General features: G+C 36.9%; 1 protein-coding gene across 5 annotated transcripts in view; it reads left to right on the top strand.

Moving 5' to 3' along the window:
• Positions 1-24773, top strand: part of HDAC9 (histone deacetylase 9) — a 448017-nt gene that overhangs the window by 231071 nt on the left and 192173 nt on the right. For 3 of the 5 annotated variants that reach the window (XM_065751783.1, XM_065751782.1, XM_065751785.1), the window contains 4 exons: positions 1573-1699; positions 3890-4011; positions 18762-18893; positions 21429-21544. In XM_065751783.1, coding sequence (XP_065607855.1) covers positions 1573-1699; positions 3890-4011; positions 18762-18893; positions 21429-21544 — 497 coding nt within the window. The remainder of the gene's footprint in view (positions 1-1572; positions 1700-3889; positions 4012-18761; positions 18894-21428; positions 21545-24773) is intronic. The other 2 variants (XM_065751786.1, XM_065751784.1) reach the window with 1 other exon arrangement.

Here is a 24773-nt window from a genome sequence, read left to right as displayed (position 1 = left end):
TTGTGACATCCAACAGAGAGTTCTTTCTAGCTAGTATATGGCTCTAAGGTAAATGACAGATACAAGGGATACACTTGGAATTTGATGCTCACTAGAGGGAGACAGATACAAATAATTCACTTTAGTCAGGTCAGCTTAAAAACCAAGTTGTAAAAATACATTGTGAAGGTATTTAAAATAAAACTGCCACAAGCAGATATTGGTATTTGCCATCCTGATTGAGCAAACAATTCTAACTAAAAAAGACCAAACCAGAAAAGAGTTGTACATAGTACTCATGGGAAACATATACTCTTGCCTTTTTTTCTTGGGTAGGAAACTCTATCAGTTCAATAGTTGTAAGTTTACTGTACTGTAGACTTTAGAAATCAGTGTCCATGGGGCTTCCATTACTTTGGTAAACAGTGAATCATAAAAGCATCATATTGCTGTGATGATGTTAGTTTTGCATTCTCTGGGGGAAAGGGAGGGGTACATCTGTTCCTTTGTCTATGGAATGCTTTCTGGTAGAGCATTAACAGTCTCAGGTTGTTCCTTTAACCTTTTCATCCTCATCTAGATGGGTTTCTTGCTCTCTTCAACAGTAATAACTTTTCAAATCACCAATGTATTAACCCCGAAGGAGGAGGGTAACAGAACAAAAGGTTCCTGTAAGGGATGTGAAAATCAGCATTCATATTAACAGTTTGACTTTATTTGTGCTCACACCAGAAGATGAGCAGCAGTGTGAACTCAGTGGTTCATTTCTGTTTGGCTTGCTCATTGCATTGCACCTAGCCAAGCAACACTTGTGACCCCCAGCCCTAGCATATGCTGCTACTGATCTGCTTAATGGGTAGAGGAGGGAAGGAAAGTATAAACAGTGGAGTTAGGGTCTGAAGTTGAGGGGTAGGGGAGGTATTTTATGGGAATCAGGTCACAGGGAGGAGACATGCTCACCAGATAACTGTGCTGATGGGTAACCAAATACTTAGGTTGTCAGTATTCCTTAGTGCTTCTACTTTCAGAGAATCACTTCTCTTCCTTCCCTTTTTTATCACTGTTTGGGGAAAACAGAAAGGTTTTTTTTTTCTATTTTATGCTCTTTTTACAAAGAATATTATGGCTATAAGAAGGCATTCCACATGCTGTAAGTAGGAATCAGTTTACTTGACATTGACGTGCCCTGTCCTACCATCAATTTACAGAAAGAGGAAACATTCTTCACTGCTACTTCAAAATGACATTTTGTCACTATATTTTTAGTTTTTTCATTGTTATTTTTATTTGGGTATTACTAGAAAATAATTTAAATTCTTTAAAGATATATGGCCCTGAACAAATGGCTTCGTCTACTGAAGTAATAATCATCATGACTTAATTGATTTTCTGGATTATGGCCAACTTCAGTCTACTACAAATAATCCAAATGTTATCTCATTTTGACTGATTTCTATGAACACTTTTATAGTTTTACAGCAGTTTACTTCCAGCAGTAAGGATGTGGATTGTTTTTTTCTTGTTTCTTTTGTTTTTATTGTTTTGCTTTTTGTTTAATTAAAGGTGAAATGTGCTTAATTTTGTTTATCTTAGGGGCAGTAGCCAGTACAGAAGTGAAGCAGAAACTTCAGGAGTTCCTGTTAAGTAAATCAGCAACAAAAGACTCTCCAGCAAATGGAAAGAATCATTCCGTGAGCCGCCACCCCAAGCTCTGGTACACGTATGTTCAGTATTTAGCTGTTTCCTTGCCTTATTGAGGTAGCTACTAACAGTAGACAGAATGGTTCTTCAGCAGGGATGTTGGGAGTTTAACTGCAGTACAAGATGGAAGTACAAGCAAGAAGGTGGCAAAATATGTAATACATCTAGTTCAGCTGAAGAGTACTTGGTGGTCAGTGATGACATGAGAGCTATATAGTACAGAACAGTGTCTGAATTTTGTATAAAACTTTTATTTCAACCACTTCATCTCTTGATACTGTCACAAATTTTCCAGCTACACTTGCCATTTTTTCAAGTCTCTTCATTTTTTGCACTTAAAACCATTTGTCCGTGACTTACGGATTTTGAATCAATCAGAAAACTTATAAGTTCATAAGTTCATAAGGTTGGAAAGGACCTACAAGATCATCTAGTCCAACCATCCTCCTATCACTATCCCTACCCAACTACTAAATCAAATCCCTTAGCACCTCATCTAAACGCTTCTTGAACAGCACTAGGGATGGTGCCTCAACCACCTCCCTAGGCAGGCCATTCCAGTGCCTGACCACTCTTTCAGAAAAAAAATGTTTCCTCAGGTCTAATCTAAATCAAAATCTAAACTTGTTTCTTCTTGAAGAGATGCTGTTTTCCACTAAAGTTATTTATATATTCTAAGTAATTACTAAGATAATAGATCTTTTAACATTTCTTACTCTAATGAAGTAAGAAACCTCTGATCCAAGAACAACATATTCCAATGATGGCTTGATTGATGATCGATATGAATCTGCTTAGGCCACTGAAACAAGTGATTTTTTCAGATTCTGCTATGGATATTTTACTATCCCAAGAGCTTACAGTTACTACCCCCTTTTTTTCCCCCTTATTTTTAACTAATTAATACATTTTTAATTTCCTTATTACAATAGACAATTAAAGTCAATTAAAAAAAAAGAAGAAAAGAACTTGGATGCATTTCCAAAAGGACTTCTACATTATCCCCAAACTGACCTCCACAGGACAAACAGAAATGCATGGGGTGCACTAGATTTTAATCAAGTACTTTTTATTTTTAGAAATCATTACTGAAGCATTTCCCTTTGAGCCTCTCTTCTAGTTAGTCAGAGCATTGTGATAACATGATTTAATGCACAGTTACATTGTTTCTGCTAGAGATAAATAATTTCCAAATAATGTGTAAAAAACTCTTATGTTTTATGATTTCTGAACTAATGGTCTGAACTTATTCTGAGTCTTCAGATGTATGAGAATTATAAGCTGTTCAGAGGGATGCCTTCTGTTACACCAGGGAAACTTTCATGTTAGTGCTTCTCTTTGACAAAAGCATAGTACTACAGTACTACATGATTAGCCACATCACATTGAGAAGAAAGAGAGAGGCTCTGTAAGAGGCCAAGTAAAATGATGTTTAGACAAGCACAAAGTATGAGGGTTTTCCTCTTTTCCCCTCTCTTCTAAACAGAAATATCAACCGAACAAAAAGGACTGTCATTGAGCCAGATGATACAATTGCTTTGCAATGTACTATTTACATGTTCAGAATGATCTGCCCACACTCTTTCCTTCATTCATCAGTTGTAAGAAAGTCGTCTTTAGTTTGGAACTCCTCTGCTGACGTGAGTGTTATGTTCTGCAGAGTGGTATGCCCAGAAGACAGAAAATGAACTTGAATGCAAGGTTTTAACTTCCTTGCCTAAACGTTTTACATTTTTTTCAAGAGAGAGTAATAACTCAACATATTTGATTAGTTTCATATACCACCACCTCTTTCCCCTCCTGCAAAGTCCTTGTCTTCTTGTTAGAAAAGGCTGAGTCAGTGTACACCTATTTGTACATAATAAACAAGACTTTAAATGGCTTTTGCTGTGGCTCAGCTGGTTCATATTAAAATGCAGCAATCTGAAATGGTCAGTTCTCCAAACTGGTGACAGATCCTGTCTGTAGGTCAACATGACTCTTATCCTATGTGACTTTTATAATGAATGCAAAACGTATATTCTTGGGAATCCCGAGGAGTTCCATAACTTACTGTAAAAGTGAAATTGGTTACATGAGCCTGTGGTTTGTGCACACTTAGAGGAGCAAGAACATAAACACAGCTGAGACATGTGTACAACACGTGTAGATAGTTACTGCTGGTCACCTCAGTGACTGCTGATTTGTGACCTCTCTGTGTCTGCTGCAGGGCTGCCCACCATACCTCACTGGATCAAAGCTCTCCACCCCTGAGTGGGGCCTCGCCGCCATACAAATACACTTTACCAGGATCACAGGATGCCAAGGATGATTTTCCACTCCGTAAAACGGGTGAGTTAGTTTATTCAATCCCCTTACCAAGATTTCTTTCACCCTTTATTTTAACCAGGCTGTCCACCCACAAGGCATATATCATTATCCACAAAGCCTGTTCAGGATGATAGGGTAAGTTCAAAGATCCTGACTGTATCTTTACAAGGTTGGATTGACCATGTGGTATCAAGAGTCATTATTTCCCAGTGCTAACAGCTAGGGCAAGTTTCAGTCCTAGTCCAACTTAATTTCTAAACAAACCATAATTTCATGTATCTTTTGTGGTATTGTTGTCTTTATCTCAATATTACTTTTGGGTTTAATCGCTCTCTCTCTTTTGCATGGTAGATATAGTATCTGTCTTCAGATGATATGCTGCCTGTAGACACATTTTTTCAGGACATTGTGAAGAGTATTCATGGAAAGAGAAAGAATTGTATTAATGTTGTATTTTGTGACCTTGGTTGAAAGATGCTGTATGCATATCTGCATGGACAAGCATACATGCATATGTTTGCATATGCTTTTTACACACGAGAATGTCTAATTTACAGTAAAATATTCATTTGAACATTTCAGAATGTTTCAAAGGATTTAGCAAATGAGCCTTTTTTTCTTGACAGCAGGTGAACTGTAGACTTGTCTTTTTCTGCACCATAAAGCTAGAAGGATGATGGTTGGGTCCATGTGGCTGTTACCTCAGGTCCTTGGTGCAGTGACCGGTATCCAGGAATGCAGGGAGACACTAGGAGAGGAAAAAAGAAAGAGAAAAGAAAACATTGGATCTCTTATTGCATGAGTCTGCTGTTGAGTGATATAGTTACATTCAGAGGGAAAGTCTGACCCCCTACTGTGCTAACAGCCTTTGAATGTGATTTAGCCACTGGGAGATTGAAAACTAAGTGCAAAACTGGTACTGACTTGAAAAGAAGTGGCATTTGGAAGCACTAGGCTTTCTGAAAGAAAATCCAGTCTGCATCTAATACTTCAGAGCAGACTCTCTAAGCTCGCATTATGTCCCCAAATATTTTTGAAAGAATGAAATGCAAAATGCTGATTTATTCTGGCTGAATTATTCAGTGATCTTTGAAAAATATGGTGGCAATATAACAAGGTTCTATGAAATCTTGCTCAGACTTTTCAGTTGCAATAAACCCTTATGTGGTTCTCTTCTTAATTCCAGTGTACAGCATGTATTTTCTGTGCCAACAGGCTATACATTTTCATTTTTTAAACAAAAGAATACACTCTACGTCTTCTAAATATTATGAATTTATCTACATGTTTTTGAAAGCAAGTTTTGATTTTTCTTCCATGTTTATGTATCTTAAATGTTATGATTTATATTTATGATGTGTCAGACTGTTGATCTGTAAAACAAAACATTTTCAAACACTGTAATAGTAAAGTTCTCGTGCAGCTGCTAATACTTTTATATCTCTGTGGGGGTTTCAAAATATTCCTTAATTCAATTCCCATTGTCTGCATAAGAGGACTATAATATAATTAAATCCAGATGTTTTCTATATGTTATTCCAAATATTTGGGCATGCAGTGCATCACTTACAAAATTGGACAAAGGACATGATGACTCTCTGAAAAGATATCTGTGGAAAAAATAGACCAATACTAACATAATCATTAACAAAACTGTTTTTTATGACATTTACATAGTGATTCTGATGAGCATATAGAAATGAATTGTAAAGCGTTTTGTGTGTTAGCAAGGGCGTGTGTTCGATAGCTCTCTGCATCCGTGAAAACAGCAACTGTTAAATATCCTGTTTACACATTCAGTCTCTCCCTGTCCTGGATTTGTAATTCCAGCCTTCAGCAACATCTCCACAAAGGTTCCAATGATTGTTCATCAGGTTAAGAGTAAAAGCAACAGGAACCAGACTGACACAAGTCAAATGACCCTAAACTTATCTGAGTGGTAATAGGGCCATCCTCCAGGCAGAAGGGACATTGTGGAGCCTGTGTCATCCTCATGGGACCTTACAAGACAAAGATGTCCCACGAACACTCATGTCTATGGGCAGGCTATAAGCCTGCAGAAATCTGACCTTTGCCATGAGGGGTGAACCTCTTTTCCTTTCCTTAGGGCTATGAACGCTTATTGCCACTGGCTCCTGATAAACTCTGTGCTGCTGAACCTGCATGAAGTCAGCAATTCATACAAAAGTGAACCTTACATTCCTTTCAGCCTTCAGAGGGGAATACCTTTTATAGGCTTTAATCACAAATTTGGTTTGCTTCTCAATTTTATTTCCCATAAGCATAATATGAAATACAGAGGTATCTTTCATTAACTTTAACGTAATGCTCATCAAAGACAATTCTGGTTGAATCGGTTTTCTAAGATCAGATTTAGTGTGAAGCAAACACAGTGATTCTCTCATGACGTCCTGATACTTTCTTTACTACCAGGGAGCAATGAGTATTACACAGAGGCTCTGCAAGTCCTGAGGCTTTCTTCCTTACTTTCTCAGTAAATTATATAACCCAGTCCTGATGTGTCATCTCCTTGTTAATCTTCTAAAAATGAATGCGGGTGGACTATGGTTAAAGAGAAAATATTCTGTCCAGTTTTTATTCTTCTAGCATCTGGATACATAGGTAGCTAGGGAAGCACTTAACAGCTGTGCTGTCTGTATGCTTACAGTGAGGTACCACACTTGGTGTACCAGTGCACTGGCTGTAATTACTTGATAACTCTCCAGCATGTGGATTATTCCTTCCCTTACAAGATGCAGTAGAACTTGTCAGTAGTAGGCTTTGCACACTTTATCTGCATGGAGGATTGAGACTGTCCTAGGGGCTAGAGGCCAGGATATGCAGCTCTTTGCACAGCTGCATTCAGATGCTGTGTGTTGACAGACTTTCAAAAAGAGCAGAGCAAGGGGAGCTATTGCTTCACTGGACAGATAAATATACCATAAGGAGAAGTTATACATCTGTAGCAGAGAATGGGATTTGTCCAAACTAGCTCAAGAGCAAATTTAAAAAATGCCCAAGATTTCACCATGGATACCTGTTGTAATGTATGAGCTTTCTGCAAAACACCCAAAGTCTGAGCAGCACATGGCTCATTAACTTCCAATGAGACTAATGTGTCTAAATTACCCAGAGAGGTTTGAAAATTCCTCCCCATTACTAAACACTTTCGAAATTCATACTGACTGCTGTAAGAGCTCTAATGGGAGCTGTGCACTTTTGAAAACATGATCATTTAATATGGAGAACTTTTGATTGCTGATCTCCATAATTCAGTGGTCTGTCTATCTGGGAAAATATTATCTGTTTGAAGAGATTGCTGTAAAGCTGACAGAAGTGTAGCAAGTCACATAGGCTAGAAGTTTTTCTCAAAGAAAGCTTTTCCTTTTTTTTTTAACTTACTTGAAATGAATGCAGAAAGTCTGGCAACTGGCCATGATGTTTGCATTTTCTTCACTCTGTAACATTTCATTTTCTGTGTGCACATGTTGCTGCAGAGCTCTCTAACCAAAGATACGTGCTGTTCAAAAATATTCCTAGTGGTGGAATGTCTACATTTTGCCTCATGCTTTGGCTTTTGTTGGAAAAAATTCCTGGGATTATCAGCATATCAAGTATAAAATGTTTTTTCTTTTGTGAATTTAGCACAGTCATCGCAGAATAGGAATGTCAGTCAATATTAGTATTTATTTTGGTTTTGTGCCAGTTGAATCTTTCTTTGTTCATGGACTTCATAAGCTTGCAGTTTGCAATTTGCTCAGGAATGGGAGGATCACTCACAATAGCACTATTTGAAAAGGTGTTTGTGTCTCATTTACCAAAAGCTGTAGTACACTCAATGGAAATCAGCATGTTTTTCTTAAATAGCAAATAGTACAAAGTTTTAGCTTGGAGGGGGGAAACTATGTAATTTCACATAAGAAACAAAGAGGAGATGAAGGGTAGTTTAATATTGTGATGAAAGTAGAGAAGAAGGCCGTACTGCACAGTCATGAAAAAATCTTCATAAAAATGACATTATGTTAACCTGATTAGGCAGAAGAATAACAGCACAGCTCTTGTGTAATTAAAGTGAAAGATTTCTGAATAAGAACTCAACTTTTTTTTTAAACTAATTTGAACATTTCCTTACCATCATTCTTTCTGCACTTAGTGACTCAGTAATTTGCTGGAGTGGTTGAAACTGAGAAGAAAAACATTTTGTGTGAAAGTTTTTTTCCCTTTCCCTTTCATGCCACCAAATTCCATTTTTGTTTGCATTTTCTAGGAAAACATTCTCCTGTGAAGTAATAGTATATGAAAAAAGCTGGATTTCTTTTGGTCTTCGGTGAAAAAAAGAAAGGCTTAGAGGATCACAAACCCTCAATTATCATGTCTGCCAAAATGAAGAAGTCAATCTCAGTAGAGAGTCGATGTTTTTCTCTCAGTTTATGAGCAAGCACAACAAATGGGAGAGGCACTTTGCTTATTGAAGCAGGGACAGAAGGCAAATTCGATACATTTTTTCTCGTTTTATCCTGTTTTTCATGAGATGCTATGCATTCCTGCCTCCCAGAGTACTTGGTTTCCTTAGTTAATGAACATTCTTGGTAAATTCAGATTAGGTGATTTGGATGAAGAAAGTCACCAGCACTTACTACAGAGTAGGAAAATAAAAAGACATATCCTGTTTTGCAGCCTTTCTTTTTATGACTTCTGTTCCCATATAATCATCAGACTTCTGTAGTCTTCCTAAATTCACTATCAGTAAGTTGAAAGGGCATAAGAGTGAATCTGAGGAAACCTGTTGCTAACAGCTTTTTCTGGATTCAGTGCCTGGAAACCACCATCTCTCAGGAAATGTAACCCCACTGTAACCACCATGACATCCCATAGCCATCCCAAGTAACTTCCTACAATGTGGTCAGGAAGTAGTGCCATGTCACTCTGACTCCAGCTACATCAAAAATATTTTGAGGCACATTAAGACAAACTAAAAATGAATGCCAGAGTATACCTAATTACACTGTGAGAGTGTAAAGAGCTTTCATTGGTATGCTTTGGTATGCGGGCCAAGGCCTGCACTAGGATTTAACAAGAATCTTCACTACAGTAATTAACATAAAGGTCATCGTAGTCTTTCCATCAACACTAAATTGTTCCTCCAGGATCCTTTCTTTAACACTTGTAATCACAGGAAGCCAAGGTGTTGTGCACAGGTGATGATTATTACTCAGTGGTGTTCTAATGATTTTTCATCATATTTTTGTTTCAGCACAAATTGTACTACTTATGTATACATCACCTTCTGTCCTGCCAGTAATGGCTCTGTTGTGCTAGACGCTCTATCTTCTTGATGGCTTGACTAATTCTACAGTCTTACTCTAAGTGATAACTTAATTTTCCTTTTGCCGCCCTTTGAGTAGCCAAAATTGAACTGCAAAGATCTCTTTCATGTGTTTACATAGAGATTTTGTAACACAAACTGTGTATGTTTTCATAAACAAATTATAAATCAATATTGACAAGTAGCTTGCATAATTTTTATAGGTAAGTTATCAGATACTAGCCACCTTTTTTTGCTTTTGAACCCAAAGAAAGTTAGCTTAAAAATCAGTCCTAAAATCCTGGAGGATTCTAAGAACACAGTGTCCATTGAAATTTAAATTAAATGATGATATAATGTTATTTGAAAAAGTCTTTTATTTTTGGATGAACATATTACAAAAATATTATGAATAAAATGTGAAATTCTTTGAAGTCAGTAGCAAACTGACTTCAGTTATATTTGAGTGGACGAGATTTTTTCTTCTACTGTGTCTAGGGTAGGGACAATTCAAAATTTTCAGAAAAGTAAACAAGAACAGCTAAAAGATGGGAAAAGGAGAGAAACAGAGAGAAGTGGTATCGTATAATCCAAAGTAGAATATGTTGGTCAGTAAAGATTGCACTTTTCCAAACTACTCAAGATACACTTTTACTGAAAAATCCCTTCAAACCCACAATTCTAATTAAAGGTTTTAGTTGCCAAATAACACGTTCTAGCTAAAGCCAAATAAGTATTACAGAGCCATTCATGAACATCGGCATAAGCTTTGTACTTTGCTTTTGATTTTCTCATGGGAAAGTAATATAAATGAGAGTGATACCTCCCTGTTGGCTTTAACTGTTAGAAATGCAAAGCATGCTGAAATTGTACATAATTCTCTTCCAAAGGAAAGGAAATAGCATTTCAATGGTTTTCCTCGGTGTCTCGTTGAGTTATGGTGGTGCACAATTATTCCTGTTAAATTACTCTACCAGATGGAAGGCTACATTGTATATTTAGCTAATTAAGTTGTAGGAGACTGGAATTATATCCCAGAGCTTAAAGAACCTATGTAAAAGTAAACTTGCTTTAATTTTGTTTTGTTGTTAAGGTATAATATCAATTTCTAATTAAAACTTTAAACAAGTGCGGTTTTTTGGAAGACATCCTCTCAAAAAGTCAGCCTTGCCTGCAAAAATCAGGCAAACATTCTTTTAAACTCCAGACAACTTTAGGGCCAAATTTAGCTTCATTTGCCTTCGTGTGTAGCTGTGCCTTCCTACAGTTGAGTTCAATGTGGCCCAGAGTTCTCATCTGTTAGGAAATAGGATCTACTGCCTTTTGGTGCTCCTGTTTTCTTTGCATCTAGTGCTGTTGTAGCAGAGTCTCTCTGCTAAAACTCTGTTTTGGTTCTGAACAACCCCAAGTAGTGTGATTCAGCATATAAAAACTGCCCCACTAATGAAATTGGTGCCCTGTCACAACTGGAGGGAAAGAAATTATGCTTAATCATGAATTTTTGAAGACTGAAAATATACTTCATTCTTTCTAACTACTATCAATGAGTTATCACTGCTGGATATTTTTGTAGATTAACGTAATGGCTCTATTAACTAATTCCTTTTTTGTATAAGGCTTGGATAATAACCTCCTCATAGTGATAATCTGGGAGGAGTGGCTGACACACCAGAGGGCTGTGCTGCCATTCAGTGTGACCTGGACTAGCTGGAGAGTTGTGCAGAGAGGGCCCTTATGAGTCACTAAGTACAGATGGCAAGTCCTACACCTGAGGAAGAAATAACTGCATGCATCAGTACAAGTTAGGGGATGCCCTGCTGGAAAGGAGCTTAGCAGAGAAGACCTGGGTGTCCTGGTGGACAGCAGGTTGGCCATGAGCCAGCAGTGTGCCAGGAAGACCAGAAGTCCACTGAAAATAGCATGGTCAGGACTCTCTCTGGATGATAGGGGACTGAGGGGGATCATATTAGTGCTTACAATTTTCTAAAGGTAGGAGTCAAGTGGATGGGGCACGGCCCTTTTCAACAGTGTCCAGCAACACAACAAGTGGCAGTGGGCACAAACCAGAACACAGGAGGTACCATATGAACATGAAGACAAACTTGTTTACTTTGAGAGTGACAGAGCACTGGAATGAGCTGCCCAGAGAGGTTGGGGAATTTTCTTCTCTGGAGATACTCAAAACCTGTCTGAACACTTTCCTGTGCAACCCACTTTAAGGAACTCGCTTTAGCAGGTTAGTTGAATTAGGTCATCTCCAAAGGTCTTTCCAGCTTCTTGGATTCTGTGACTCTGATTTAATTGTTCTTAAAAAGTAAATAATGTATCTAGGAGTCACACTGCAGTCCTGAAAAATCTGACACTTCTTATTCACTGGAGAAAGTAATTTTTCCTTTGGAAAAATTAGTGACTCTATGGGTGTTGGATGATTTAGGGTGAAGAGGAAGATTTGCTATATTTACAGAAAGTGTAGTATTGTATTCCCATTACTTCTTCACAACGAGAACTGCCTGGTGTATATGGTCAGAAGTAGGGGCATGAATAATCAATGAAGACTGAGCCAGCAGGACTACTGGTCATGCACAACTAAATCTGGTTATTGCCATTCAAATGAGGGATGCCTTCTTTCAAATGACCTGCTTCACCTTCTTTCTCCTCTGTATCTCCTGAGAGCTAAGATGCAACCATAATTGCTATTAAAGTACAAAATTTACAGACTTTGAAGATGGACTGAGAAGATGAGAGTTAATTTTAAATTATCATTTTCTATTAGTCTGTATGTCGAGACAACATATTATTACTTACTTTTTAATCCCTTATTTATTATTGCAAAAGGAGTATTATTTCATATGGGAGAAGATTAAGATGGCCCTGGCACAGAAATGATATGCCATGATTCCATCCAACGTAACACTTAATGAAGACTCAAGAGATCTCACTGAAACAGTTATATAGTCAAAATTGATGCAGATGAAAGGAGATACTGCTCCTCTGCTAAGAACAGAAATTGTGAAGAAATGTATCAAGTGTTCAGTACTTATGCGTGACAAGTTACACTCAGAACAGTTATCAACTGGAAATATCTCCTATTGGTCAGCCTTTCATGAAAAATGTAAACCTCTCTAATTCTGGCTAAATGGACACAGCAATAAGTTATTCTTACAGCTAACTCAGTAAGGCATTCCTAGAAAGATAATACTTGTTTGCATGGATATTAAGAAATTTTATGTTTCCATACAGACTACAGTGAATAGCAAGGAAAGTTAGATATTCAGAATGGCTTCAGGGAATATTTCATTTTTGGACCTTCTTTAGGAAATCAGTGAAAAACTGCTAATCTTGTTAAATTGGCTTCCTTAGCCCGAAGAGAGCTAAAGAGATCCTCTCTAATCTAATTAGTTGTTTTACCATGTGTTTCACTAAACCTGTTTTTTTATTTGGGGAATGGATATTTTCCTTAGTCTGAATAAATAAAGTGTTCTACCTTCTACAAAAGTAAAATAAAGCAAAGGACTAAGGGGTTTCACATATGAGCAACATTCCCCTTAAAGCAAATGGTTGTACAGGAAACAGTTTCTGTGTAGACTGAAAACACATTAGGTGATGCAAGCCAGAAAAACAAAGTGTCTCCATCCTATACCTCTGTATCTGGTGCTCCCTCCTGATTGGGACCACCCAGTGGTGAGGTCCATGTAGTTGTTGGAAGAGCTTTAGAGCAGATGTGTAAATGACTTTTAGTCTCATGAATCTAATTTAATACACTTTCAGAAATATTTTTTTTTAAATGACCAGAACTTAAAAGTCAACGAGCCTAGAGAATTATATTATGTTTTGGTATCTCCCTGTCTGCTGGGTAGTGGAGAGAATGTTCCATGTGTTTATTGTTTAGTATTGTCTTGCACTGAAATGTGGCTTCTTCACCAAAAGACAGCAGTGTATAAAACCAAGAAGTCAGTACTTGTTTTGCCCAGCTCTAATATATTCAGTGCTGGGGAGGGGGCTGCTTACAGGAAGGCAGACCAAAACTCCACACAGAGCAGAGAATAGTTACGTGTCTGCTAGAACCGCCTGCAGCAGAGGAAAGACTGGGAGGCCATTAAGTTCCCTCCCAGAAGCACAAACTCATTCACAGCTCTCCGCAAAGTAACTGGGGAAGCTGGAAGCAGCTTTGGTCTTCTCTGCATCTCTAGCTTTCCACATGCATTCATATTTTGATGAGGAAGCCCAGACTATCTCCTCATTTATCCTTTCTGGTGGCATTAGGAGTGTACTGTCTGCCTCACTGATGGGGAAACTGGGAAGTTTCTCCCTTGCTCTCAGACTAAGATCTTGGAAACTTGATTACATGTCTTTTGTTAGCTCTTTTGATAGACAAGGAAACATGTGATATGCAGTAAATCCATGAAATGAATGTATTTTCACTATATGTTTTCTTCCGTTCTGCTCTTCCTGCTTCAAGGGAAATCACCACAGATACCTCAAATTTATTTAATAATCCACATTCAATATCTTTTCCAGGAAATTCTCATTTGCCATAGTACTACAAATAATCTTGACAGGGGTTAAGCCACTGGCATGCTAGTAATAATGCCATCATGCTAACCAGTGTCATCTAGTCATTTTCTCTTGTAACTCCAAAGACTTATACCGATATATATTCCATTTGTCCTGTAATTTACACTTTGAGCTTTCTCAGGCACAGGCTTGTCATGGTGGTGTGTTGGAAAGCACATAAAGCTTGTCACTGCATGGATCTCTATTAGAATAGTACAAAAAATAACAAGTAGGAAAAAAAAAAGACAGATACAGAAATAGAGAATAGCTGTGAAGAGCTAGAATTACTTCATAATGATGAAGTCTTTGTTTCATAGTTTTTTCTATTGGCTTAAATACTTTAGAGAAGTCTGTGTTATTGTTTCAAAATGATCTTAGTGATAACAGTTGGAGCCTGAGCAACAGGGAATTATTTATATTTCTCAAGTAAAATGTGAATTTTGCTGCTGCTTCTGCTGTTATAGGAATCTTTGTAGCCAAATTTAGTATCATTTACCTTAGTTGCCCCACAGCTTTTTTAAGCCAGCCTACCAGCGAAGAAAAGGAAATGCTTTCACTTTAGAGCCTTAGGAAGCCTGGACAAAAGCTCACATTCTGTTCTTCAGGTTTCCTATATAAGGCTTTCAACTAGAGATGAGGACCTGCTCACTATACACTCTCTCCCATCCCCCATTTCCTGCCTGGGTTCATTAAATGCTGATTTGGAGTTGGCACACACTTTTCTGATACAAAAGTAGTACTGTGTTCCTGGAACCATCAGAAAGTAGTGCATTATTATCTTTCACATTCCCTTCATATATATGTCCTCTCTCCATGCATAGAAAGGATTTTTATCCCTTCTTCTTAAATATCTGTGTGTTTAATAAAAAGAAACAGATTGAAGCAGAGCTCTGTCAAAAAAAGAAAACCTCAGCTCATTTGGGAGCAACTTAGCCCCAGGCTGTATTCTTTAATACTAGTATCTGCAAATTGCTAGTATTAAGCAAAGTGGAGTATGTGATATAATGACTTCACTGAATCATTTTCATCTCTGTAATGCTTGTGTTTCTATGTCATGTTACTCAGGAGAGAGCACTTTTCTTTCACCTGAGCAATGATAGTTTTTGTCATAAAATTAGCATGTATCCATGTAGAAGTGTGTTTTTTTTCTGATTTAACAGTGCAGGTAGTTATTTCCTTCTCAGTAGATGAAGCCACCATAAAAGATGAGAAAAAAATCATCAAGATGCTATCTTTTGTCTTCACCTAAGAAGAGGAATTATCAACATTTTTTATTCTGTTGAGATAACTATCCTTGGATTGCCTGTAAGGTCTTCCGTTGTTTATACTTTCTTTATATTTCATAGCTCTTGTACCCTTACAGTCATTTAAAGAATATAGCAATTAATAATTACAAGCACTAAAAAGAGGCATTAAAACAATAGTGCTGAGAGTCTGAACAAGCCATATTACTGTAACATCTCAGTGTTTGAAATTAGGCTGCAGAGTTGCATAAACAGTCATTCTCAGATTCATCTTTCTTAAAATCCACTTGAGTGAGTCGGTCAAATGGCTGTCATCTTATTCCCATCTAAATCAATAACGTGGACTTTGATGACCTTCAAAGAAAATCAGTATGTTTTCTTTCCTATGAAACACTTTCAAATAACATATTTTCCCTTTCTCCATGTGGGAACAGATTATTACTTATTCCAAAGGGATAAATTTTGTAGAAGCATCAAAATTTGCAGAATGAAGAGGCTCAGCTAATAGTGACCAATACAGCCAATATCAGATACATACTGGCTTTAGATGAATAGACCAATCTATCATCCTTCTGCCATTAGGAAGTGCAGCCCTGTTTTCCCCGTCCACCATGCTCCCAGCCATGTGCTCCTTTTCTCTCATCTCAGGCACTCTGGCTCCTTGGTCAGATGATTCCATTAATATAACAGAATGTTTTTCAGTATTTTCTTATACTAATGGAAAAAAGATGAAGGTTAATTCTTAAGGGTTTGTACCTGCCCGAGGAAGCTGTTCTGCAGCAACCTGGTGAGTAAAGTTTAAGCCTTAGGAGTTATTTGGCACTGGCTCCACAGCTGGCACTCCTGTTCCACAATGACAATGCCTTTCAGTGACGAGCACTCTCAGATTTGCCAGTGGATTAATCATACTGAGCAAAGATTCAAATAATGTGCAGTAGAAATACTTGTGAGATGGATAATGCAAAACAGTTTTTTAAAGCAGTGTCCCTCTGAAGACCTGTTCTAAGAACTATGAGTTAAATTATCAAACCAAATACTCATTTAAAACATAATGCAAATTAATTATTACAATTCTTCAGAATTCATTGCTAAGGCCATCCAAGTGCCATGCACATATCAGCTAAGAAAATAGCAGAATTTGTTCTTCACTTTGTCTTCTGTAACAGGCCTTCTTAAACTGGTTAAAATCATTCAGTACACTGAAATACAAATTCTTATTGCCAGCCATCAAGTCCTAGCTAGTACCATCTTAGCAGTCTGTCATGGCAGACATTCAAGAAACCAATATTGGAAGCCAACAGTTCTCAAACATTGACACTATTTTTGTTGGGAGGTTTATTTTATTATTTAAAAGCTGATCTTCCTCACGCCTTTTCACTTTAAAATTGATTGCTTCCACTTAAAAATATACTTCATCTTTTGTACAAGGACTGTCTTCTCATCTAGCTCATAAATTCTGACACTAACAACAAATTCTACATGCTCCGTTTCTGTGATTGATTCGGATGCAGAATTATAATGGGAATATGGGAAAAATAGAAATACAATCACTGAGCATGAAACAGTCATGTGGAAGTAAACGTTGTGTAAATAAATGTTGCAGAGGATTTGTATCACATTACACTGTTGTGGGTATGGAAATATTTTCTGAATTTTGAGAGAATAGAATAGCATAAATGGAAATATAAACTATAAGTGCAAACTGAGTCAGCACTTTTTCTTCAAAATGTCCTCATACTCAAATGATCTCTGTGGTGACAGTGTGTAGTATAATCTTATCCTATTACTATGTTTTCAGTTCCATATCAAATGGTGCCATAGCAAACAAGTCCTCTCTTCTCTGTCAGTAGAACCATTTGTCTTAATGATGATAGTAAATGATAAAACAGAAAATTCTTCTATAATATTCATATTGTTAAAGATCTCCACAGTTTTGTTAGCCCATATATCTTTGAAATGTGCTCAAGACATAGGATGCTTAAAGGGGGAGCTTGCCAAGAATGTCAGAGTATGTGATGAAGGGAGCGAGGGTACAGCCGGTCACAGCAGCACTCAGGCAGAGGTGCAGTTTCTTTGCTCTCACATGAGCATTTCTAATATCCCTATCTCTAGGGAGCAAGTGGGATAACAGGAAACAAATGTGTGATCTTATTTGCTGGGCAAGGATGGAATTAGAAGAATAAGATTGAGTTCCTTCACTAAACTGACAAATGGTAAAGTGATGAACTGAATGAAAAATTCATTATTTTTTTCTGCTAACTCATACTCCTTTGGAGCTGTATTTATGACTGTGTTCAGGAGAGAGAACTGATCCCAGTTTCCAGCTCTGTCTGTTTTGAGATACTATTTAGCCAAGCCTCGGTTCCAGAAGGAGAAATACGAGCAAATTCTTTTCCATAGTTATCTTTCACTAGCTCTTAGTAGTCTGCTTGATAGAGGGTTTACTTATGAGAACAGATAAATGAGTTCATGCAGCATCATGGTAAAATATCACAAAATTAAAAAAAAAAAAAAAACCAACCAAAAAAACAAAGCAGAGCTTCATCTCTGATCTTAGCATGAAAAGATTGTGTCCACTTGAGAAACAAAGGTGGAACTTGCCCAAGGTGCTTTAAACATAATACTAGGTTTTCTGGGAATCAGTCCTGCTTCTTCATTTTCAGAGCATATATTTTTCTGTGTAAATGTTTCTAGGACACTGTAATAAATCTAGTTGTTTGCTGTGTTACTGAAAAACACTGAAGATCTGGGCTAAAATTGCTGACCAAGAAATGTTCTGCCAGCAAGTCTTGTCATAATTTATATTTCTAAGAGAAATCAAAAGGCACCAGTGGAGGCTACTTTCTATTTCTGTCATCAGACCATAATCCAGTTATAAGGTTCCAGGTTCCAAGCTGTATTTCCATCCAAGCGTTGACCTTCAAGAGAGGTAAAAAGGATGTAGAATGCAAGTTTCATTCATCTATAATTAATACCAGTATTAATGGTAATTAAGAGGAAACTTCAGATTTTAAATGGGATGAGAAAAAAACAGTAATGGCTAATTTCTTAGGGAGGAAATGAATTTAACTCAATGAGTTACAACTAAAATTCATTTCTACCTTTTTCATAGCCACTGAAATATTTTGCTCTAATAGCTGTCTACCCCATGAGTTCAAGAATATATGAGGAATCAGAAATGTTTAGAGGCAGAGAAAAGAACAAACCAACATTAACTTTATGAACTACATGTTAAATATATGCTTTACTGTTTTAAAAACGGTGTTTTACTTTAATGTTAAGGAAATAGAATAAAAATCCTGTTTCCTCCTCTCTGCTGTTGACTGCTAGAGTGAAGTCAGGTGGAGAACAGGCATTCTCATCAATACAAGTTTATCTTGATCTTGTTACTTTGGAAGATGTTCAGAGGAGGGTGAAATGGAGGGGAAGCTGAAAGGAGCAGCTGTACTGGGATTTTTAACTTTTCAGTGCCCTTCCTCTCATTCCTAGTCTCTAGTCCACGATGGAGTTGTATGAGGAGCAGCAGAATGAATGGAGACAATGGGCAGTAAAATCACTGCTTCTGAGCCCTCCTTGGATCAGATGAGGTCCTGTAGGGAATGCCAGTGGTATCTGAACAAAACAGTAACTTGTTTTAAAATCATTATTTTTGTACTTTTAATTTCCAGCTTCAGAGCCCAATTTGAAGGTACGTTCAAGGTTAAAACAAAAGGTAACAGAAAGGAGAAGCAGTCCTTTACTGAGGAGAAAGGATGGAAATGTTGTCAGCTCATTCAAGAAGCGACTCTTTGAGGTGACAGGTAATTGAGAATGGAGAAATTCTGTCCTAACTGCTACAACTTGCAGACATGAATAAAATGTTTCCTAAGATGGTATATTGAATTTTTTTGTTTACTTATTTGCTTTTCTGCTGCTAAGAAGAAAATGATATTATAGAAATTGTTGTGTATGTGTAACTTGTAAACTTAGGCTTTCTAAAGGTTAATAAATATTGTCTATTTGAAAGCCATCATTTGCAATCTGTTTCAAAACTCACACATTACAACAGTCAGTAGTAGAACAAATAAATGGTAACTTATTGGTGGTATAAGTAATTAAATGAGCAAAGAAGAGTAGGGCTCACTAAGCTCTATTTTCAGTAGGAAGAGTTCAAATGTTCAAGAGTGGCATATATTTGACCACAGCAGATAGTATTCTCACTAAGGAAAGGGGAACTTTCAGCATATAAAAACACAGCATTCTCAATATCTAGAGAAAAATGCAAATAAAATTTTGTCTTCGAGTAGCTTTTCTTTCAGTACTATTTCTGCCCTCAAGCTAAAAAAGAAGTGAAAGGCTGAATGAATTTTAAGATTTTCTTTCACCTGCTTGTCATTGTGAAGTTGTAACTTCTGTCATGTATATTTCTTTGCTGAATCACACCCCAGCTTGAAATCCTCTCATTTCAGTGCTCAGGATCAGCATGCTGCCCTGACCATTAATTTGAAAAAGCATTTACAGCATTTGATATTTATTGCTTTGACTCTACATTTGTATTGAGTACCTTTGTGGGATATTTAAGTAATATTACTTAGGTTTGTACAGTGAAGTTTTAAACTGTCATATTTGTCTGAATTTATTTGGTGTATCAGAATTTTGTCACACCAAGATGGAAGTATAATACCAAACGAATTAATTCATTTTGGTGCCCTCATCAATTCTCATGACAACTTTTCACAACATATCAGGCATATTTGAGTGTGAGCATCAAAGTAACTAAATAAGATTATTTTTCTATAAATAAATTCTGAATCAGATTTTTTTTGCAAATAATTTATTATTTCTAATTGCTGAAACTAAGAAAGTGGAGATGATGAGCTTCTTGATCTCCACTTTCTTAGTTTTAGCTGATTTGTTTATATTTTGCGCACTTGCAAATCAGGTGTAAAGTGACATATTTATCAGATAATTATTTTTTCTGCAGCCACTGAAGGAGCAGAAACCTGAAAAATAAAAATAAATGTGTTCTTTTCCTGGATCTGGCAATAATTGTCATCATTACTGATTACCATTTCAGTTACTAATATATTTTAATAGCCAACATTTTGCAGCTTTCGTAACCAAAGCTTCCCTAATCAAACTTGTGACTGAAGCCTTTTATTTCTTTATTTTAAAATCTCTTTTAACTGAACATTACTCTTTATTTAAATGCTTATTTATATAAAAGTGCTATTATAGTTATTCAAAAACAGAAAAAAATTGGTTTTGCAGTGTTCTGTGAAACCTAGTGAGAAAATAATGCAGGAATCTTATCTGATCAGCTGTTACAGCTGGATGCTGATTCACTTCAATAAAATGAAATCAGCTCTAACAGGGAACAACAGCAAGTCCAAGATACTTCCAGGAAATCTCCTGTTACCATTGGTTACAGTGAGGACATATTTTTGCAACTGAACTGAAAAAGAAAGAGAAGTGGCCATAGCATATTTATTACCACATTTAGATATTAATTATTTTAACTTCTTGGAGATTTGCATTTGAAATTTATCCCATGAAACAGTCTTATCTCTACTAATGCCACAGTCTTTCATCTTTAACTTTGATAGTTCTTACCATGTGCAGAACTTTCATTTATCTCAGCCAAGAACTATAAGTCAGTACAATGGCACACAGCCCTTTCTGTTAAACAGAAATAAGGAAATTTTAAATAAAAGTAACATATAGACTTTAAAATGCTATTTTAAGATTTTTACATACTGCCAATATTCTTTCATATCTGTACTAAAGATGCGGTGAAAATGTATATTCTGTCATGTCATGGTACTTGTGTGTTAAGATTTGACTGCCATGGGCATGTTCAGCACCATTTCTATAGAACCAGAAAGTGGCAGTAGGCCTCATGAATTGATGGCATGTTATCATGACCTTTGCAAGCCTTCTATCTCTGTCATTTTGATCTTTTACAGTGCTAGGATTCTATACGTTATAAAGAAAAGACTATCTTTTCTTTTTACTTCTTTCATGTTCTATCTCTACTTGATATGGACTATCATGCCATTTTTGTGGAAGTAAATAATTTAGTTCACTCTTTGTGAAGCTGAGAGATCAGAAGGGAGAAGTCTAAGAATATCTTTCCTCATTAGCAAAAGAAATGGAGAGCAATTTAGAAATCTTCGATGTAAGTAAATAGCTCGTTCATCACTGGTAAATGCTTTTCAACAGGCAAAAATCCCACACTGCCATACAGTATATTTAATTAATCAGTTAATTAAAGTTTTGTGTTGTCCTTCTGGTGCAAAGAAGGATTTTTTTCATGTATTGTATTATATAAATTCATGTATGCTTCTGTTTTCCAGAATCCTCAGTCAGTAGCAGCTCCCCTGGGTCAGGTCCCAGTTCCCCAAGCAATGGTCCGACCAGCAGTATAACAGAAAGTGAAACCTCAGTTTTGTCATCTAGCATTCAAGCTGAGGTAAGACTCTTTCTCATCACTGGATACATAGTTGCTCAGACTACTAGACTGGAGAGATTTGAAACTTCACTTTGATTATACCTACAAGCAGAATAATTGAAGCAGTTATAATTTTCCAGGATAGGAAAACACTGCATTCTGACATCAGAATACGTTATATATGAGATGCATGTTCTGCAAAGGAGGCCAGCATATAAAGAGATTCTGGTTACAAAATCAGCAGTGGTGCTACCACAGCAGTTGGAGGAAGCTGTGGAAGGAACTTGAAAGCATCTATGGAAATGAACTGGGGAGAAAGGGCACAAAGAACTAATGAAGTAGAAAGAGTAGAACATGAAGTGAACAATCAGTATGATGTCACAGTGTCACTGCTGCCCTCTTACTAGATGATATAGAAAAGCAAAGCTTTACCTGTACTTCAGGCTGATGTGGGTGGGAGGAAGTAGGGGTCTGGCTTACCTTTCGGGATAATTTGAAGAAGTGCACCATGCTGAACACTAATGAAGAACTTCTGCATGTGAAACAGCGACTTCATCATTGGTGACTGACATGTCAGAGATGAGGCATTCCCAGGTTCAGATGCTGCCGGAGTAGATTTATTTGAGTACAGTATCAGAGTTAGGTGACTTAAGTCCTTATTGACATCTCCATTATATTTTACTGCACCTCGGTTTCCTTGTCTGTGCAGTGCTTACTAACATAACCAGTGTGTGAGGAGCTTCTGATACTTGTATAGTGAAGCTAAATTGTACATGGAAGGAATTTTAACTACTTATTATTCTCTTTCATACATACGTGCCTATAATGACAGAAACCCAGATGGTAAATCAGTTGTGATAAACTTCATTTACCATAGATATCATGCATAAATCATGCTTTCCATGGTAATTTTGTAAAGGTACAAAAAATTTATGCAACTGAAAAGAATGAAATTCAGAAATATTCTGTATCCAGTGCCTATATCTGTTGCAATTTTTATTTTTGTGGCAAAATTTTCTAATTTTCTAAATTTTCACTGTTGGTTTATACTGTTTATGTTAGAAAAAAATTGCATAAGAATACGTGATTTAACAGAGTTTTAGCTAAGAGAGCTATTTCTCTAGGTCAGTGGCAGGACATTCACCTCAAAAAAACCTGGAATGGGCAGTTCAACCTCCAGCAGTGACTTTTCCCCATAATGAATTAATTGTGTGTGTGAACTATGATCCAGAGGGCAGGTGGGTGACCTCTGCACACTGATTAGTAGCCTCTATCTGGCCCGTAACCAAAAAGAAAAAAAAAAATTGCATTGATGGCTAACATGTGGTCTTTCCTCATAGCCCCTCTTTATGTGATTGTAAAAAAAAAATTAAATGATGCAGAGCAAGATCCATCATTTGGATTAGAACAGATCCTAGTTCAGTTGAATTAAATGATATATTTTTAGGAAATTTGTCATATGTGGATGTTAGTGCTGTATTAAACAGGAAATCATATCCAATTGGATTTTATCTTGACTTGAGGAAACTACAGAATTCAAAGGGAATAATGGCTCAGTGTGTGTTGCTTTGTATATTTTAGTTTATGGGCATTTGCCCACAGCATTGTTCCAGCATCAGAAGAGCATTCAGTATGGTCAGACTGGCAATCTGTCTGGAGAGGTTTGGAAAGGCTATACCAAGCTTTATTTTCTGTTAATAGAACACATCAGTCACCATTACTGTGCCAGATATCCACTATTTTATTTCCAAAATTTTCAAATGAGACTAAAAAGTTCATTTTAAATTTGGTTTCTGCATGCTGGAGCAGTCACTTAGCTTTCTGGGTGTGGGATAAGAAGCTGAAACTACTGACTTCCATTTCTGGAAATGGAAGAAATTTCATTACCTCTCTGGTTACTTGACTATTAATACTGTGGTCCTGTGAGCTCAAACATTTTTTCATAAATCTCAACTGCAGTGCATTTTGATTTCAGTGGGATTTTCTTCGGTAGTTCAACAGCAGCCAAATTGCTGCATATCTCTTTGCTAGTTTAGCACTAGCTACCAGCTCTCAAAGGCTATGTATCTGATCAGTTTTTCATCAGATAGACAAAGTACTGAAGTTTCTAATAACAGGCTAAGTGTTCCAAAATCACCCGAAGTATCACTTGTTTTGCTGTAATCCTGAATGACTCACATGGCTGTTGTTTCATAATAATCGTTCTGACATTTGCAGTAAGTGTTGTGCTCGTATCTGAGTGGGTGGATAGCTGTGGTTTTCATGGCAGCAAATAAAACACTTTTTGCTGAGGAAAACCAGGTTGCTGTGACAAAGCCATTTACCAGTAAAGCATGAGTCAATACCATAAATGATTATACTCCAGCACATAGACAGAATTAGAGCGCTATCAGAAATGAAACAAATTTTTAGAGTATTTTTGCCATACCCATTTGAGTAGCCAGACTATTACATGGTTTACCTTCCAGAGTACAGACTGGTGGGCAGGCTTTTATATTTTTTTGAATGTACAGAAGTGCACTGCGTATGCATTTATGCAGATCATCTTTTACTACCACAGTTCCCTGAATGGTACTTTCAGTAACATTTGTTAAAACATTGGTTTCATTATACGAAACTTAAAAGCTAAACTCAAGATTTTAATTGCACCTTATAAATAAAGTGCTGTTTTTATTAGGCCCAGTTGTCTCCAGCAGCCTCAAGGTTCACCGCAGTAGCTATTTGTCTCTTGTAGTGTGTCATATGCTTTCAGGTCACCTGCTGTGCTGGGGCTAAATCTTACTTGCATAAGAAATGAAGGCAGGACTGATCCCCTGCACAGCTTGTCCCTTGAGTTCAGAGGGACAACCTGCCATAGTCATGTGAAATAATTTGTTTTAAGAATGCACATCCTGGTCAAAGACCAGTGAAGATAATGGAGAGTTTCTACTTGATGTCGTTGAACTTCTGGTAATTTTCTTTCCCTTTTGTTTGCTATTTGGAGAGTAAAATTGCCTAGAATATCACCTAATACAGAATACATAAATGACATGTATGGAAGATAAACATTTATTTGATATATGCAAGCCCACAGCCCAGTATTTCTAATTCTCAGCTTAATGAACCACTATTTACAAGTGGTTGAGGCAAAAATTTCTCAGTTATTGATGAGTGGACATGGTTTGTTTCAGCTGGAGGCAAAGAGAGTCTAATGAGCAAAATAAATAAGAATGTAAGTAATAGTGAATATGAAAAGGGTGACTTTAAATTA

This window comes from Cyrtonyx montezumae, unplaced genomic scaffold, assembly GCF_038088225.1.
Source record: "Cyrtonyx montezumae isolate F1298 unplaced genomic scaffold, pur_monq_1.0 scaffold_8, whole genome shotgun sequence".
Lineage (NCBI taxonomy): Eukaryota > Metazoa > Chordata > Aves > Galliformes > Odontophoridae > Cyrtonyx > Cyrtonyx montezumae.
This window is presented reverse-complemented; position numbering and strand designations above follow the sequence as displayed.